Here is an 18,307-nt window from a genome sequence, read left to right as displayed (position 1 = left end):
AAAAGTTAGCTGTGTTTAAAACAGTGCCGAGAGGCATACAGACACTCGATTTCCACACTCTCTTTTTCAGAGTACCTACACTCTACTTATGCATTGATATACAAAGTCAGCCTAAACAAATTTGCAAAAAAGTTTTTTTTAGATAATTCCTGCCTATTCTGCCTTTAAGAGTAGACTAGGGCTGCACGATTTGGGTAATTTTTCCCATTGCGGTTATTCATGCTAATATTGTGATGTGCGATTGCGATTATAATAAATGGTATCATGAGTCAACTTGATGGGTTTTAAGGAAAATCCACACACAGTTTAGTGATAATGCTAAAATGTGTATTTGTAAAACTAGAAATGTTTTCGTATTGCCACGTGATGTAGCAACTGCTCAGTGTCAGTAATCCTAAATCCAAAATACCGCCATACAACAGACGTAGAGTTTTTTTTAGCTACCAGCTCACTGTCAATCTCCTCTGCATCCATCTTCGCTCTGGTATTTCTGCGCTGCGCACACACAAGTGACGACGCACACCACACACGTGCATGCCACAAATGCACTGCCTTTTTTGCTCGTTTTTCTTTCTTTTTTTAAACAGCAAGGAAAATCATCAAAGTGTTATCAGAAAGTTTGTGTTAACAAGTCCATATGGAAAGAAATCAGACTCAATATTATTAACAAATACATGCACAGTTATCTGTGAACTGGATGCATGTTACAAATGTATTTACTATCCACGAACAAATGTCTTTAGATTTGAATATGTGAAATTCAGAATTTGAATGAACGTGTATCGATTTGTACAAATGTACAAATACACATGTTTTATTGTGTATTCAAATATCATAATTCGCGCGTGCAAAAAGGGAGATGTGCATTTGTGGATCAGGTGACACGCGTGCATTAATCCCGTTCTGTTCATTTGTATATTGAGACTTTCATTTCGCTGTTTAAAGCATTTTATGAGCCAAACACAAACAACCATCAACGAATGAACCAAAATATGTCTTTGATTTTGTGTCTGCGAATTTTAATATTTACGTGAATGTGCATCGATTTGTACAAACAGAGACATATTTGTGAATTCAGTTGGCATATTTCGTATCATTATTTCACAATTTGTGCACGCAAAAAAGAGGATGCGCATTTGTGGATCAGGCGACGCGCGTGCATTAATCCTGTTCTGTTCATACGAGTTTTGAGACTTAAGTTGCGTGGTTTGCATTGAAAGATCCACGAGCACAGATGTGCTATGAAAAGAGTCAACACTAGGTGTCAGTCTAACGGAGTTTCACACATGGCGGTGAATTCTGTTTTCTGTGTTTCCCTTTAGTCTGGTGTTTTTATAGCATTACGTTTATTATCTATATATATTAAATGTTTTAATGGCTTGGCTACTGAGATGTGTTTGTGTGCATGTATGTAATGTATCTTTATTGTCCTTTAATGGTAAGTCAATTATTTTTACAATTTAAAACATTTTAAAAAGTAATACTTTCATGTATTAAACTATACCATTTATTAAAATATTTCATAATTTTTCTATTATTTCTTTTTACCTTATATATATAGCCTACGAGTTTGTTCTACAATTATTTTGTTACATGCATACAAATTAATATGCCCCAGCCTGTTTATATATAAATAACACTTCACATCATGGGTTTGTGCTATATTTATGTATTTATTAAGAATGTCCACATAATAATTATTAAAACAATTTTATTAAAACAGGTTATAAAAATACCACAATAGAAAACTGGGGAGAGTGTGAAGTATTTAATAGGCTGTATTGTAGAATACATTAAATTATTGGGGTTTTTTTTAGTATAAACCATTCAAATCTTTAGTCTTTACAAACATACAAAAACACACCGCGACAAAAACGCCACACCAAAGGGAAGGGAACAGACTTTGACAGAACACCTGAAGTCAGTTGCTTAGGACCTACTAATTAACGCAATCCTGTATTACCGCACTGACAAGCCAACCGCATGAATGCAACCACGGCGCTTTTTACATTGAATTAATGAAACTAGCTATGACCTTCTTGTTTTTCACATCATACATGTATAATGAAGGCCAAATAAATTGGTAAGAGGTCATTTCGTTAAATCACAGGCTACAGCCAGGGCTGGATTGTCAATATTGGGCGAGTGCCCCAGGCAATAGGGGGTCACCAAGGTCTCCAGACTGCGGCCAAAACGTTTTTACAAGTACTCGAGCATGTGCGGGCACTACGGAATGCACGATCGGGTTTTAACCGCTCAATTGCATGACGCGTAATCGCGTATATCGTTTTATGTCACCATGCGCTCGGTTGATTTTACCGATGGATCTACGCAGCCCTGGTAAAGTTAACACATCGCACTCAGAACCGTGCCGGTTAAACATTACAGCGATGAGAGATAAAGAGAGCTGGACAACTTTTAGCCTACATTAACACTAAAAACATTATAGACGAGAATAAAGGTCTACATCAGTGCCCAAGGAAAACTAGATAAAAGATGAGAAACGTGTAAAGGATACAAGCCTGTAAACTGCTGCCCTGCCACTCATCTCATTAAAGTATGCTATAGATATAACTTATTGTAGCCTATATGTATCTTATGCCTATAGTTAAGGGGGTTGTATGAATCTTTGATTCATAACTTCCTATTCTGAAAGTTTCATTAATTGTGCATAATGATGACATGTGCAGCAACTGCATAGTTAAGTCTATTTAGTATTTTTCAGTAATGCAGTTATTTTGGGAAAATGTCAAAATATTGCATTGCAGGCTTATTTAAGGTGTGCCCTAAATTTTCTGCTAGCGCTCCTAAAATTTTCAGTCAGGGGCTACATTGCTCATAATAACAAAAACGTTAGTCTGGAGCCCTGAATGACTAGTTTAAAATAATAAATAAATAAATAAAATATATTGGGGGGGGGCACTTCACTGTGTTAATCCGGGCCTGGCTAGTGAATGCGTGAGAAAGTGAAACTGAGATAATAGAATGATAGCGTCGTCTGCAGATTGTCTGCAGATGCAGTATTAAAGATTAAAATAACTTTAACTGATCAACACAAATATAAAATGCCATAATATAATTGACGTTTTTTACCAGCATTTAAACCTTTATAGTTTTTTCTTTGTGTATCTGGCATCCGCCCGTGGATGAGGAAGCTGCAGCCAATGTCGTTGGCTTTTTTCTTTATTGTGAACTGACTGAACACTTGACTCTTACCTGGGCATTTAGATATTCAAGTTTTCATTATTAATTTCTGGGTGAAACATTTTAAGCATGATGATCATCTGTCGACTCGACAGTTTCAGCACGTCCTTGCGGAGAGACTTTAACGTCTTTTTGTTCACTCCCCATGAGCTGAACGATTTTATTTTGTACTTTTTTATATATATTTTCAACATATATTCAAGAAACACACATGATATAATGTAAGTTGTTATAGATAGAATAAGCTTGTTCTGAAATGATGACAAAATCTAAATGACTGAAAATGATCTTGAAATGATCCATCTTAATTTAGCCAAAATACTGATTCATTCGTTTTCATACTTTATAGATAAACATTAATTTATCTAATCAACCTATTATCATCAAATGCGTATGAATAGCAATCAGTGTGATTATCGTGCAATACATAGCCTACGCCAAATTCCATTTTGCGTGCATATGCTAGTCCTTCCCGTTCACTTAAATGGCGCATCGTTTGGTGTCGTTGTTTTTTTGTCTGTTTTTTAAACCATTGCCGATTGGGTTTGGATATCATTTTATTTTACAAAAACTTACTCTAACCCCAAACCCAAGAGACAATGGTAAAAAACAAATGAGAAACCAATTATTAAAAAACACGAATAGATGAGCCATAAGGAAACAGGAAGGACTTGCGTAACATATTCACTCAAAATTGTAATTTTATGTAGCCTTTGTATTGCACGATAATCAAACTGCGTGTTATTTGTACGCATTTCATGAGAATACTAATATATTATTGAAAATGGCCTAATTTAATATACAGTGCTTGTGTATTGCATTCGTTTTGTACATTTACAGCGCAGTGTTCTGTATACCGATGCTCTGAAAATTTGCACTTAACAAGCCTAAACCATGTTCTTTAATTTATTTATGTATTTTTGTTTAAATGTAGCTGTAGTAGCTTGTGTTGATGATGTTTCTTCTCATAAGGGTTAAGGCATAGCACCCAACTTCTAGTGTACCTCGTTGTTCTGGATTTAAATTATATTTTTAGTAAATAAAGGCCGTAAAATTGCATACAGCGCCACGCAAAATCACCGCAAGGGAAAGTCCGACACTGCAACAAAACTAGTTCAGTGACATTATTTGTAATTTAATCAGTAATTTGATTTAGGAGCTTAATAAAAAAACGTTACCGTGTGTGTAATGTACTGTCACTCAGATCAGGATCCTTACTGCCTTTCCTGATCTGGGTGACAGTACATTACATTTTTATTAGATTATACTAATCCAATAAACAGTCGGGATATATAAATCCAAGTAAAGATAGGCAAAGAAACGCTCAGCAACGTATGGCAAAGCAAGACTTCGCACCGAACAGGTTTGGTGAGATCTAAATGAAGATCTAAATGAAATAAATAAAGTCCACCAAATGAAGAACAGGCGATGCGCGCAATCAGTCTCAGGTACGGGCCGATGGGAAATTTAGTAAATGTTAATATTCGGGCGAGTAATCCCTCTGACGACCCAAAGACGAAGCCTGAGGAGCGCTTTTAACAACAGGCAACAGACTTTTTACAATTTATATCATACTAATTATGTACGTTTATAAATCATGTTTTCGTTCATAATTTATGAACCGATCAGCAGTTCAGCACTTCAAAGTGTGTATAAGTAGGCTACTTAATACAATATTCTATAAGTGCTTAAATATAGGCTATTATTCACATAACCTTAAATAACGTATAATCTGATTTAGGATCTTAATTAAATTTAGACTCCTATATCAGATTATACATTGTTTGGCGTTGGGGATACAGGTCCGTAGCCAGCCTATTGAAAGGGGGGGTTCTTTTTTTCAAAAAGTGGACCTTTTTTGCAGTTTTCCTCCTCCGTTTTGTATTTAATTATGAGCAGGGCCATACGCAGGATTTTATAAATACGGAGGTCCATATATGTATTTTTCTGGGGCATGCACCCCAGGAAAAAAATATTTCTCTGCTCTACATATATGAATTTCAAAAAACATCAGAAAACCAAAGAATCAAATAACTATATATTTCAAACCATGTCAGTATGCAGAAGATTTGTGTTGGTCATTATAGGAATGCATTGTAATTATTATTTTACCATCCTGCGCACAATGGGCTGTCAGTAAACATAGGCTTACTGAATATAGGATCATTTTAGTGAATTTACTAAAGGCCATCAATAATTAGTTTATTAAATTAATTCAAAATATGCACACACTTATTATACACTTAATATGCTTAAATACAACATCAGTAATGCAGGGAACTAGAATTGTATAAATGGGTTGGCAGAGGCTACTTTAGGGGGTCCATATCCCATGAAAGAAAACTGTAATTATTAAAAAAAGCATAAATGAATCTACGATTACTTCACATTACCCCACATCAGATAAATATTCTTCTTGCCCTGCATGCATTATACTAACTGTGTAAGATGTAAACATAATGCAAGCCTTAATTCTAAACTTCTCACATCTGATTTAATGTCTGTTAATGAAGCAAACGGCTTCTTGTTAACTGCAGTAACTTTAGTAAAAGTTGTTCAGAAAATCAAAATTCCACGATAAACCTTAAACTTACTTTTAATAGCAGAGCTCAACACTACCCTGCTGAAAAAACCAGCATACCAGCAAGACCAGCATATGTTGTGTTTTGGTGCTGGTTTGCTAGTGAACACCAGCTAAACCAGCATCAAACCAGCATCAGCACCAGCATTAGCACCAGCTAAACCAGCACCAAACCAGCATTAGCATCAGCTAAACCAGCATTAGCACCAGCATCCCACGCTGGTCATACCAGCATATGTTGTGTTTTGGTGCTGGTATGCTGTGACCACCAGCTAAACCAGCATAGACCAGCATAATTCCCATGCTGGTCCATGCTGGTTTGATGCTGTTTTTTTAGCAGGGTATAGGAGTGACTTTCTCTTCTTTTGTTGTTTAATTAACTTTAATGACTTCAACAGGTACTGTTTATTGGGCTTTAAGACCGAATGCAATAAAATGTTTAAGCCAAAAGATGAATATGGGCTCATTTAAACTCCGTGCACGCGCATTACCGGTGGACGCACGTGATGCGTCGCGTTTTCAAGTTCAAGCTTCGCAGCAGTTCAGTACAACACAGTGAATCTAATCATACAGTAAAAAAGATATCTTAAAGAATTAAAGAGTGGCGTTGAATTTTGTTAATAAACACGCTGAATAATGGAAAGCGAATTACTGGAGGGAGTTAAGCAGCGCATTAAATTTGGACACCCATATGTGCTCAGCTGCAGTAATGTTTCTTGTCTTGTCACCTTGACAATCACTGCGTTTCATATCTCACATCATTAAACTGTATAATAGTCAGCGTTTGATTACTTACATCTTTCTTGCACTTCCACTAACTGCGCATCTGACCCCTGTGTGTGTTGCACCTCTGTCTGCCTGGTCTGAGTTTATTGGTCATCTCGGAATAATTTTGACTTTATCTTACTTAATGGGGTGCAGCTCAGACCTGTTGGCTTGTGACACCACACTACCGCGAGATCTATTTAAAAGCATACTGAGTCATTTACTATTGAATCGGTCTCGCGGTGCTAAGACGTCACATGCCGATCGGTCTGCGCAGCGCAGCCAGAAGTCAAACGAGCGCTGAGCATTGAGTCAAATAAAACGAGCATCAGAAAATCAGAAATCATGCGTCCAGCTTCAATAATCATATTAATTTGAAACAGGAACCCATAATATTTGTCACAAGCATTGATTAAAACAATGATGACAATAATCAAGCGAAAAAACACCTTAAATTCTGGACCTTTTGGCAGTGAGGGGGGGTTCGTTCGAACCACCCGAACCCCCCCTGCCTACGGGCTTGGGATAACAGCATAGGTCCTAAGCAAAGCAACTGATTTCTGGTGTTCTGTCAAAGTCTGTTCCCTTCCCTTTAGTGTAGCGTTTTTATCACGGTATGTTTTTATATATTTATAAAGACTAAAGATTTGAATGGTTTATACAAAAACAAAAAAAAAATTATATAATATATTATATAATACAGTTTATTAAATATTTCATACTTTCCCCAGTTTTCTATTTTGGTATTATTTATAACCTGTTTTAATAAAATTGTTTTAATAATTATTATGTGGACATTCTTAATAAATATAGCACAAACCCATGATGTGAAGTGTTATTTATATATAAACAGGCTGGGGCATATTAATTTTTATGCATGTAACACAATAATTGTAGAACAAACACGTAGGCTATATATATATAAGGTAAAAAGAAATAATAGAAAATAGGAAAATTATGAAATATTTAATAAATGGTATAGTTTAATACATGAAAGTATTACTTTTTAAAATGAAGTGAATTATACTGTAAAAATAATTGACTTACCATTAAAGGACAATAAAGATACATTACATACATGCACACACAAACACATCTCAGTAGCCAAGCCATTAAACATTTAATATATATAGATAATAAACGTAATGCTATAAAAACACCAGACTAAAGGGAAACACAGAAAACATAATTCACCGCCATGTGTGAAACCCTGTTAGACTGACACCTAGTGTTGACTCTTTTCATAGCACATCTGTGCTCGTGGATCCCCCAACGCAAACCACGCAACCCAAGTCCCAAAACTCGCACGAACAGAACAGGACTAATGCACGCGCGTCGCCCGATCCACAAATGCGCATCCTCTTTTTTGCGTGCACAAATTGTGAAATAATGATACGAAATATGCCAACTGAATTCACAAATATGTCTCTGTTTGTACAAATCGATGCACATTCACGTAAATATTAAAATTCGCAGACACAAAATCAAAGACATCTTTTTAGTTCATTCATTGATAGTTGTTTGTATTTGGCTCATAAAATGCTTTAAACGGCGAAATGAAAGTCCCAACACACAAATGAACAGAACGGGACCAACGCACGCGCGTCACCCGATCCACAAATGCACATCTCCCTTTTTGCACGCGCAAATTATGATATTTGAATACACAATAAAACATGTGTATTTGTACATTTGTACAAATCGATACACGTTCATTCAAATTCTGAATTTCACATATTCAAATCTAAAGACATTTGTTCGTGGATAGTAAAATACATTTGTAACATGCATCCAGTTCACAGATAACTGTGCATGTATTTGTTAATAATATTGAGTCTGATTTCTTTCCATAAGTCCACACATAGATTTATTTAATATAATTGCAACATTTTGCTGTCATATAATTGCACAGGCTGACATTGCGATTGCGATGCGATTAATTGTGCAGCACTAGAGTAGACACACTTAAGGTTATAAAGCCAGAATAACAGTTAAGTTGTTTATGAGCTAAAAGAAAGAGAGTAAACTGGTGTTTGCACACCAAGATAAAACTAAACTAAGCAACGTCTGATCTAAGATAAAAAAACATTTCATTAGCACAGCTGGACTTCTACTACAGTTCCTTACATGCAGTCTGTTGTCAAAGGAAAGAAACAAGTGTGCCAGCTTAAATATTTCATACCTTTTTAATTAATATTTTATGTGTCACTGAAGTACTGAATCTGCTATGTGTAAAATCAGCCACTTATAACTTTACTTACACTGTTTTACATCCTTATTACTACAAGTGACGGTTTTACTCAGACGCAAAAGCACAAAAAACGCCACCTTCATCAAAAATGAGATAATTATATTTTAGCATTCCTGAAAAAGGCTAAAAAATGCCTAAACAAAGACACAAATTGTACCTGCTGTGTTGATTGTATCTTAAAATGGATTACATCATTCGATTCACAAGAATTTTTGCTTTCCAAAGATATGTGACATGTTTAGCTTTTGAGTATTTGTTGTATTTTATGAAGTTTTCTGTCAAATAATGCGCTAATGCTCTTGGCACGTATTACACATTCATCAAATACTTTCGCTTCAAATCTGCTTAACTCAGCCTTGCACAATTCAGAAATACCAGTTTGTTGGCAGAATCCGTTAATAGTGTTTGCTATGCTTCTAAATGAATTACAGTGAAAGGCCACTACATCCAAAAGCCAGAGGGCGCTCTCGTGCAGAAACTCAATATGCGCCGCAGACGAAGAACCATTTACACACCCTGGCTGTTTCTCAATGTCAATATTTGTAATATGGGGTTGGCTCACATTGGAGAGTGGGTTTTTAAAAGAGTAAATATAAATTATTGGGAGCACATGAACACCTTTATTTCATCTTTCATCCGCAGTGGCGTGGTTCAGCTTTGACCCAACATCAGCTCACAGAGACATCGTCCTGTCTAATGACAACCAGACAGTGACGTGTAACAGTTACGATGATCGGGTGGTGCTCGGCACGGCTGCCTTCTCCAAAGGCGTCCATTACTGGGAGCTTATTGTGGATCGCTATGACAACCACCCTGACCCTGCGTTCGGCGTGGCACGGATTAATACGATGAAGGACATGATGCTGGGAAAGGATGACAAGGCCTGGGCCATGTATGTGGATAACAATCGCTCCTGGTTCATGCACAACAACTCCCACACCAACAGGTAAGCATTTTCATTTGGTAAGATTATTTGGTCAGATTTTATCCACATTTCGTACCATAAAGATTGCTGTATAATTTCCCTTTAACCATTTTATCGATAATGTTACAACCCTAACCCTACACCAAACCCAATGAGCGTTTGATAATGGGTCGTAAAATGCGTCAGCTTCTTAAAAGGCGTAATATTTGAATTCAAATTCATAATGAATGAGAGATTTGCCATTTACTGTTTACTGTCACTGAGAACTGATGTGCATGTTCATAGTCAAATTTAAAAAAACAACCTAAAGAATTAAAAAATGTAGATTTTTGGTAGAATTTGAGTTTTTTTAATATGAAAATAAGTACAAGTCATTGTTTAGCAATCCCAATGCTCCACATAGTAATTATATCTTAAATGATCTTTAGTTGAAAGCTTTCTGATTGGTGTACCGTCCCAAATCTTTCTTAATACAAAAGATGTGTGTCTATTCAGGGCTCCAGACTGCCACCAAATAAAATTTGAGAGTGTGCCACTGAATTTTACATCTAGTCGCACATGTGCGACCAGTAAATTTGACCTTTTTTTTGTGATGTGACATTTGAAATTGACATGTGAAATTTGAAACCACACATTGTACTTTCTGCATCTATCATTAAAGTATATATTAGTAATACAGTGGAAATTAGTAGAAATGTGAATATTTGGCTAGCATGTTGATTTACAGTGTGTGCCCCTAAATTTTCTGGTTGCGCCCCTAACATTTTCAGTTGGGGGCCACTGTTCTTCTAGTGAAAAAGTTAGTCTGGAGCCCTGCAAAGCATCTGCGCATCTGGACGTTTTGGTTTTAAACATGTAGAAATTAGAAAATAAAGTGCAGGACCAGGGTGATGTAAAAATAGGAACACGACAAGACATGAAAATGAATTTACTCGTGCTGACTGACACATCCGAAATGTGCGGACATTTACCTGGTTCTTGTTTCCACTTCTTTTTTCATTCTTTCCATTTTTATTTAGATTTAGACATATTTCCCATGTCCTAATTTTTGTTTCGTCTCTCTCGTGCAGGGCTGAGGGTGGCATCACTAAAGGTTCGAGTGTGGGGATTCTGTTAGACCTGACCAAACACACACTGACCTTCTTCATTAACAAGCAGCAGCATGGACCCATGGCGTTCGAGAACCTGGAAGGTGTGTTCATGCCTGCGGTCAGTCTTAACCGCAACGTCCAGGTGAGCAGCAGATCCATACTTTTGTTTATCTACAGCCACAATAATTAATGGGATTGGGAATGGAGATCTCATTTCTGTTATGTTCTTTTTGAGATCATGTAAACGCCTTCTGAAATAAAAAATTTAGGGCTGAACTTAAATTCATGCATTGAGAATTGATTGGATCGTTGATTGTTATGAGGGCACTTTAAAGTCATTTGTAAAAAAATACCATAATATTAAAAAAAGTTTTTAATTTCTATTTTATTTTGACTTTAACAACATTACTGGCGATATATTTTTTTATTGTGTTTTTCTTCATAGTTTAATTATTGAAACTTTCCTGGTTAATAAAAGCATTTGATTGAATGTGAACCAGAATGATTAAAGCTGCAATCTACAACTTTATTCAGGTAAAACGGAAAAAAAGTTGTTCAGTAAATACATAAAAAACACTGTTCAAAACGAACTCCTTATCGTACCCCATTTTATAGGTTGTATTTTGTGAGAAATATAACTTGAACAATACGTTTTGAGTCTGTAAACAGAAAGAAGATGACCCTATATCACGTGTGTTTATATCTTGTTTACAGAAGTTGGTTAGAGTTTAAACTTGTCATCTGTAAATTAACATAAAAAATATTTTTGTTTTACAGAAAAATTCTGTAATTTATTGTGCCTGTTATTTTACGCTATTTCCCCCGCACCCCAGCTGCCAAAATTTACGAGATTTTTTTTCAGAATTTTCTTACAGTGTAGATGGCAGCGTTAATCTGTAAAGTTTTTAAAAGGGCTGCATAACAATGAATCACGACTAATCATTTCCAGAACAAAAGATTTTGTTTACATTACATATGTGTGTGTACTGTGTATAATAATTATGTACTGTATATATACACTGGGTACGGAAAGTATTCAGACCCCTTTAAATTTTTCAATCTTTGTTTCATTGCAGCCATTTGCTAAAATCAAAAAGGTTCATTTAATTTCTCATTATTGTAAACTCAGCACCCCATCTTGACAGAAAAAACAGACATGAAATTATTTGCAAATTTATTAAAAAAGAAAAACTGAAATATCACATGGTCATAAGTATTCAGACCATTTGCTGTTGCACTCATATTTAACACACATGCTGTCTATTTCTTCACACATATATGTATAATTTAAAATATATATACAGTCTTGTTCAAAATAACAGCAGCACAATGTGACCAACCAGAACAACCAAGGCCCTCAGTACACTTCTTTATTGCTACGTGGCAAACAAGTTACCAGTAGGTTCAGTAGATTCTCAGAAAACAAATAAGACCCAGCATTCATGATATGCACGCTCTTAAGGCTGTGCAATTGGGCAAGTAGTTGAATTAGTTGATAGGGGTGTGTTCAAAAAAATAGCAGTGTGGCATTCAATCACTGAGGTCATCAATTTTGCGAAGAAACAGGTGTGAATCAGGTGGCCCCTATTTAAGGATGAAGCCAACACTTGTTGAACATGCATTTGAAAGCTGAGGAAAATGGGTCGTTCAAGACATTGTTCAGAAGAACAGCGTACTTTGATTAAAAAGTTGATTGGAGAGGGGAAAACCTATAAAGAGGTGCAAAAAATGATAGGCTGTTCAGCTAAAATGATCTCCAATGCCTTAAAATGGAGAGCAAAACCAGAGAGACGTGGAAGAAAACGGAAGAAAACCATCAAAATGGATAGAAGAATAACCAGAATGGCAAAGGCTCAGCCAATGATCACCTCCAGGATGATCAAAGACAGTCTGGAGTTACCTGTAAGTACTGTGACAGTTAGAAGACGTCTGTGTGAAGCTAATCTATTTTCAAGAATCCCCCGCAAAGTCCCTCTGTTAAAAAAAAGGCATGTGCAGAAGAGGTTACAATTTGCCAAAGAACACATCAACTGGCCTAAAGAGAAATGGAGGAACATTTTGTGGACTGATGAGAGTAAAATTGTTCTTTTTGGGTCCAAGGGCCACAGGCAGTTTGTGAGACGACCCCCAAACTCTGAATTCAAGCCACAGTACACAGTGAAGACAGTGAAGCATGGAGGTGCAAGCATCATGATATGGGCATGTTTCTCCTACTATGGTGTTGGGCCTATTTATCGCATACCAGGGATCATGGATCAGTTTGCATATGTTAAAATACTTGAAGAGGTCATGTTGCCCTATGCTGAAGAGGACATGCCCTTGAAATGGTTGTTTCAACAAGACAATGACCCAAAACACACTAGTAAACGGGCAAAGTCTTGGTTCCAAACCAACAAAATTAATGTTATGGAGTGGCCAGCCCAATCTCCAGACCTTAATCCAATTGAGAACTTGTGGGGTGATATCAAAAATGCTGTTTCTGAAGCAAAACCAAGAAATGTGAATGAATTGTGGAATGTTGTTAAAGAATCATGGAGTGGAATAACAGCTGAGAGGTGCCACAAGTTGGTTGACTCCATGCCACACAGATGTCAAGCAGTTTTAAAAAACTGTGGTCATACAACTAAATATTAGTTTAGTGATTCACAGGATTGCTAAATCCCAGAAAAAAAAATGTTTGTACAAAATAGTTTTGAGTTTGTACAGTCAAAGGTTGACACTGCTATTTTTTTGAACACACCCCTTTCAACTAATTGCCCAATTGCACAGCCTTAAGAGCGTGCATATCATGAATGCTGGGTCTTGTTTGTTTTCTGAGAATCTACTGAACCTACTGGTAACTTGTTTGCCACGTAGCAATAAAAAATATACTAAAAACCTTGATTATTCTGGTTAGTCACATTGTACTGCTATTATTTTGAACAAGACTGTATATATATATTTATAGATTTACTTTATTTATTATGACTCAACTTGTATACTTAAATGTTCTGATTTCTTTGTATGAATTCAATATTTGGCTTGATGGCTACATCTGGTGGAAATTTTGTGTCAATAGATCACTTAGAAATCCCCTTACTGATAAAAATGCTGATGTGTCAAATACTTATTTTCCCCGCTGTAGTATAAATTATATAAAAATATAAAAATTTAAATATTTCTTATTTATATATAGATAATTATTAAACACAGTACAAACACATATATGATTTAAACCCAAATGTATTTTGCAAACTATTAGTTGTGATTAATCGTTATGCGGACCTAGTTTTAAACGCTGATCATCTGGGGAATATTGTGTAAACATGACAATTTATTATCTCGTTACATTTGGGGAATCATCTGTAGCTAAAACAATGAAAGCTCAAACTGCATAGTGTCAAAAAATGAATGCGCTCATGCTCAAACACATAAAGTTAATATAATCTGCAAGGCTTCAGGGTAAGATTTTCATTTAGTCATTACTGTACTGTACTTGTTCACATGTTAGGATGTATTTCTAACTGTAATGTCAATGTATAATGAAGGTGATTAGACATCAAATTCATCCGCATAGAGTAGCAGGGTAAAGCACAACGCACTTACAAAAATGACTCAATTTAACTGCAATTTTATGTTTCTAACGGAGATAGCGATACAGAGGCAAAAGTTAAAGATTGCAGCTTTAAATCTCATTTCTAGTGATCAACACATCAATATAATGACTAAAATGTGTCTTTTCACAGGTGACTTTGATCACAGGTCTGGAAGTCCCAAAACCCATCATGTGATCATCTATGACCTGACAGAATGAACGAGACCATTGCTATCAAACAGCACAGTGAACGCTCTCCATCGCAGAGCTCGTATATAAATCGGATACAAATTTGGTGGAATAAATGATCAGACTTTTACAGAACATTTCATCTCGTGGTCGTGTCAATGATTTGCATTTTAGTGTTTGCAAATCATTTCCATGTTTACAGACAAACAAGCCGCAGGCAATTTTCCCACCGGCGGCTGAATCTGAAATCAGACCCCAGAGCACAAACACTTTTTTAGTTTTAAAAGTTCAGCCTGAACCCTTTCACATACCTCAAACAGAATGTAACTTTAAAGATTTGCTCGGCTTCAAAAAATGCAATTGAAGTATTAAAACCAACATATCATTAAATGTGTTAGCAGGGGGATACAGATTTAGTGGGATAAATAACCTGATTATTAGATCTCTCGTGGTCTTGTCAGTGTTTTGCATTTCAGTGTTTACAACTCATTCCCATGTTTACAGACAAACACTTTAAATGATAAAAATCAAGACATTAAATATGTCAGCAAGTGAGATAAAATAACAAACAACTGAAAATGTTTTAGATTAACTGCTCGCCATAAAGTCTCAGGTTAATGTGGCATAAAAAACTCATCACATCACTGGGTTGCTTGCTAGGGGTTGAATAAGAGCTGGATAAACCAAAGCCCCTGTTTTATATCGACAGTGGTGATGTTTACAGTCTCTTTAGTTCACAAATCTACAAATTCTCATCTTTTTAATGGATTGAGAGCTTTCTAGCATCATAGGAAATGTGTGATAGCTGTTGCTCTGTTTTAGATAGGAATACAAGATTTATACATAAAGAAATTGTGAGTGATGCTTGCCGGTATAAAACACCATGAAATGCCTGTTTGCTATGCAGATGCAGTGTTCAGGGAGGCTGCTATAGGTGTTTGTTTCTTGGCCATATATAAAACTAGCTTAACCCCAGAGTTTGGTCTTTATTATTCACCAGGTGATTCTGATAAATTGCAGAATTTGTGGTATCATTTGTGTTTGAGGCTGAAACGGTGTAGTATTAGTTATGCAAGTTTGTTATGTGCGGTTACGGGTTTGTTCAAATCCTTAATCTTAAAGTTCCTGTTAACAGGAAGTCATGATCGACTTCTGGAAGATAGTGGGCGTGGCTTTCGTTTTTCAATGTGAATTTATTGGATATAGAAAAGTAGAAGTTTTTTTCAGAAATGTAAATTGCAGTAAGCTGACAGTTAGAGGGGCGGGGTTAACGGATGCTCCGCCCAAGGCCTCTAGCTGATGTCATCAGAGAATGATCGCTATAGAGACAGAGCGCAGTTATGCAAATTTGAAAAACACGCCCACCGGGGGGGAATTCAATCCAACCGTCTCCATTGACTTTGTATTGCGAGAGGCCGCCTCCTTGTCATTTCTGGCTTATAACAAAAAACAGAATAATGCCTAAAAGCTGCTGTGTGACAATATGTACAGCTAACAAGCCAAAGAACCCAGAAATACATTTTTATAAACTGTCGAGCCGTAAAACCCTGCCTTTAAGGAGAATAAAGTGGATCGCCGACTACATTTCCCCCTAGTGGACGCAGTTCTACTAATATGAGTACTATGAAAAGTTTTCACTTTTCTGTCTGTAAACGCTCGTTTTTTGAGCTCGACAGCTTATAAAAACTTATTTCTGGGTTCTTTGGCTTGTTAGCTGTACATATTGTCACACAGCAGCTTTAAGGCATTATTCTGTTTTTTGTTATAAGCCAGAAATGACAAGGAGGCGGCCTCTCTCAATACAAAGTCAATGGAGACGGTTGGATTGTTTTCCCCCCCGGTGGGCGTGGTTTTCAGGTTATGACGCGCTGCGCTCCGTCTCTATAAGAGGTTGGAAGTAGATTTTTACATTTTGATTCAAGTTTATGAGGGCACTTGAATCTTTAAAAAAATAATGACCCACATGGATTAATTGGTTATAATCAACACTGCAATATTTAATAAAAAATAACAATAGTCAGTTTTGATGTCATGGGGACTTTAAAGGATTAGTCCATTTTCTTAAAAAAAAAAGTCCAGATAATTTACTCACCACCATGTCATCAGGGATGTTGATGTCTTTCTTTGTTCAGTCGAGAAGAGGTTGCGTCTTTTGAGGAAAACATTCCAGGATTTTTCTCATTTTGATGGACTTTGAGGTACCCAAACACGTGGCAGTTTTGGTGCAGTTTGGAGTTGCAGTTTCGGAGGACTCTGGGTGATCCCAGGCGGGGCGTGGGAGTCTCGTCTGGTGAAACGATTGTCATTTTTGACAAGACAAAAAGCACTTTTAAACCACACGCACCAGCGCAACCTCACGCAAACGTCATAACGTCAAGAGGTCACGGATGACGTATGCGAAACTACGCCCCAGTGTTTACAAGTGTGGAGAAAGAGGACTTAGTGTCAGTTTATTTTTCATTGTTTAAAATGGTCCGCAAATGTGCGTTTCATATATGTAACACATGACCTTTCCACGGCATTACGCAATTGCGTGAGGTCGCGCTGGCTCGTCACAGGAACGAAGATAGAGGAGAAGTTGTGGTGCATATTTTTTATTTTTCTTGTCGAAAGTGACAATCGTTTTACTGGATGGGAACCTTGTGCCTCATTTGGGATCGTTTGGAGTCCTCTGGAGATGCAATTTTGAGCTGAATTAAAACTGTTGTGTGTTGGGGTCCATTAAGGTCCATTGAAATGAAAAAAAAAAATCCTGTAATGTTTTCCTCAAGGAACATGTTTTCTTCTCGACTGAACAAGGACAGACAGAAACATTTTGGGTGATGTGGTGGTGAGTAAATTATCAGGATTTTTTAAAGAAAATGGACTAATCCTTTAAGTATGGGCATTAAAGAGCACCTATTACCCGATTCACAATTTTACATTTTCTTTGTTGTGTAAGTGTGTATTAGTACATGTTAACGATATGGAAAAGGTACAAACCCCAAAGTAAACGTTGACGTGAGTTATCGTCTCCAATGTAAATCTCTTTTCTTGAACTAACAAACACACAGATTGTAGGCAACAGTTTACTTCCTGGGATTGGTGATGAAGACAAGGATGACATTATCATAATTCAATATTTAAAGAATTTACTACTGACTAAACATAACTCAAACACGAGTTTTGTAGTGCTTGTTGTTTGTCGTTTCTACGATCACAAATGCAGCATGGTTTTAATGTTTTAGTATCTTTACATTACCAATCTGTTACGTTCTGCTCAAGCAGCAGCGCTGGTAAAGTTGATCAATCAGCTTGGTCATCTGCATTTTCTAGATCAGATTTGGCTCGTATGATAAGGTAGTAAAGATGATATTAACACCTGTCAGTATTGGATTGTGAGCTAATCTTCCAAACATGGTAAGGAGCGTCATATTTCCGGCTGATGTCAGAGGTATTCAGACCAATCACAACGTACAGATTAGCTGGCCAATCGGAGGACACTGCAGTTTTCAGAACAATGAGCTTTGTAAAAAATCAACGCGTGAACCACAAACCACGAGGACCATTTTATTATACCAAATAACATTATTTTTGCAACATAATAGGTGCTCTTTAATAATAACATGTTGAGCCCCTTTAATGAGGCAGATTCAACAACTCAACAGTCACTGTATCACCAAAGTATGATGGGTGATGATGGAATTAAAGACAGGGTCAGATTGTACTCCCATCATTTTCTGTACAT

The 18,307-nt window shown here is 36.5% G+C and overlaps 1 protein-coding gene across 2 annotated transcripts in view; it reads left to right on the top strand.

Moving 5' to 3' along the window:
* Positions 1-14,717, top strand: part of trim67 (tripartite motif containing 67) — a 60,586-nt gene extending 45,869 nt beyond the window's left edge. For both annotated transcript variants that reach the window (XM_073855651.1, XM_073855650.1), the window contains exons 8-10: positions 9,444-9,747; positions 10,797-10,959; positions 14,543-14,717. In XM_073855651.1, coding sequence (XP_073711752.1) covers positions 9,444-9,747; positions 10,797-10,959; positions 14,543-14,587 — 512 coding nt within the window. In that variant the 3' untranslated portion in view covers positions 14,588-14,717. The remainder of the gene's footprint in view (positions 1-9,443; positions 9,748-10,796; positions 10,960-14,542) is intronic.
* The last annotated feature ends 3,590 nt before the right edge of the window (positions 14,718-18,307 follow it).

Source organism: Misgurnus anguillicaudatus, chromosome 18 (assembly GCF_027580225.2).
Source record: "Misgurnus anguillicaudatus chromosome 18, ASM2758022v2, whole genome shotgun sequence".
In the NCBI taxonomy this organism is placed as follows: domain Eukaryota; kingdom Metazoa; phylum Chordata; class Actinopteri; order Cypriniformes; family Cobitidae; genus Misgurnus; species Misgurnus anguillicaudatus.
Note: the sequence above shows the minus strand (reverse complement) of the source record. Positions and strands in the feature narration are given on the sequence as shown.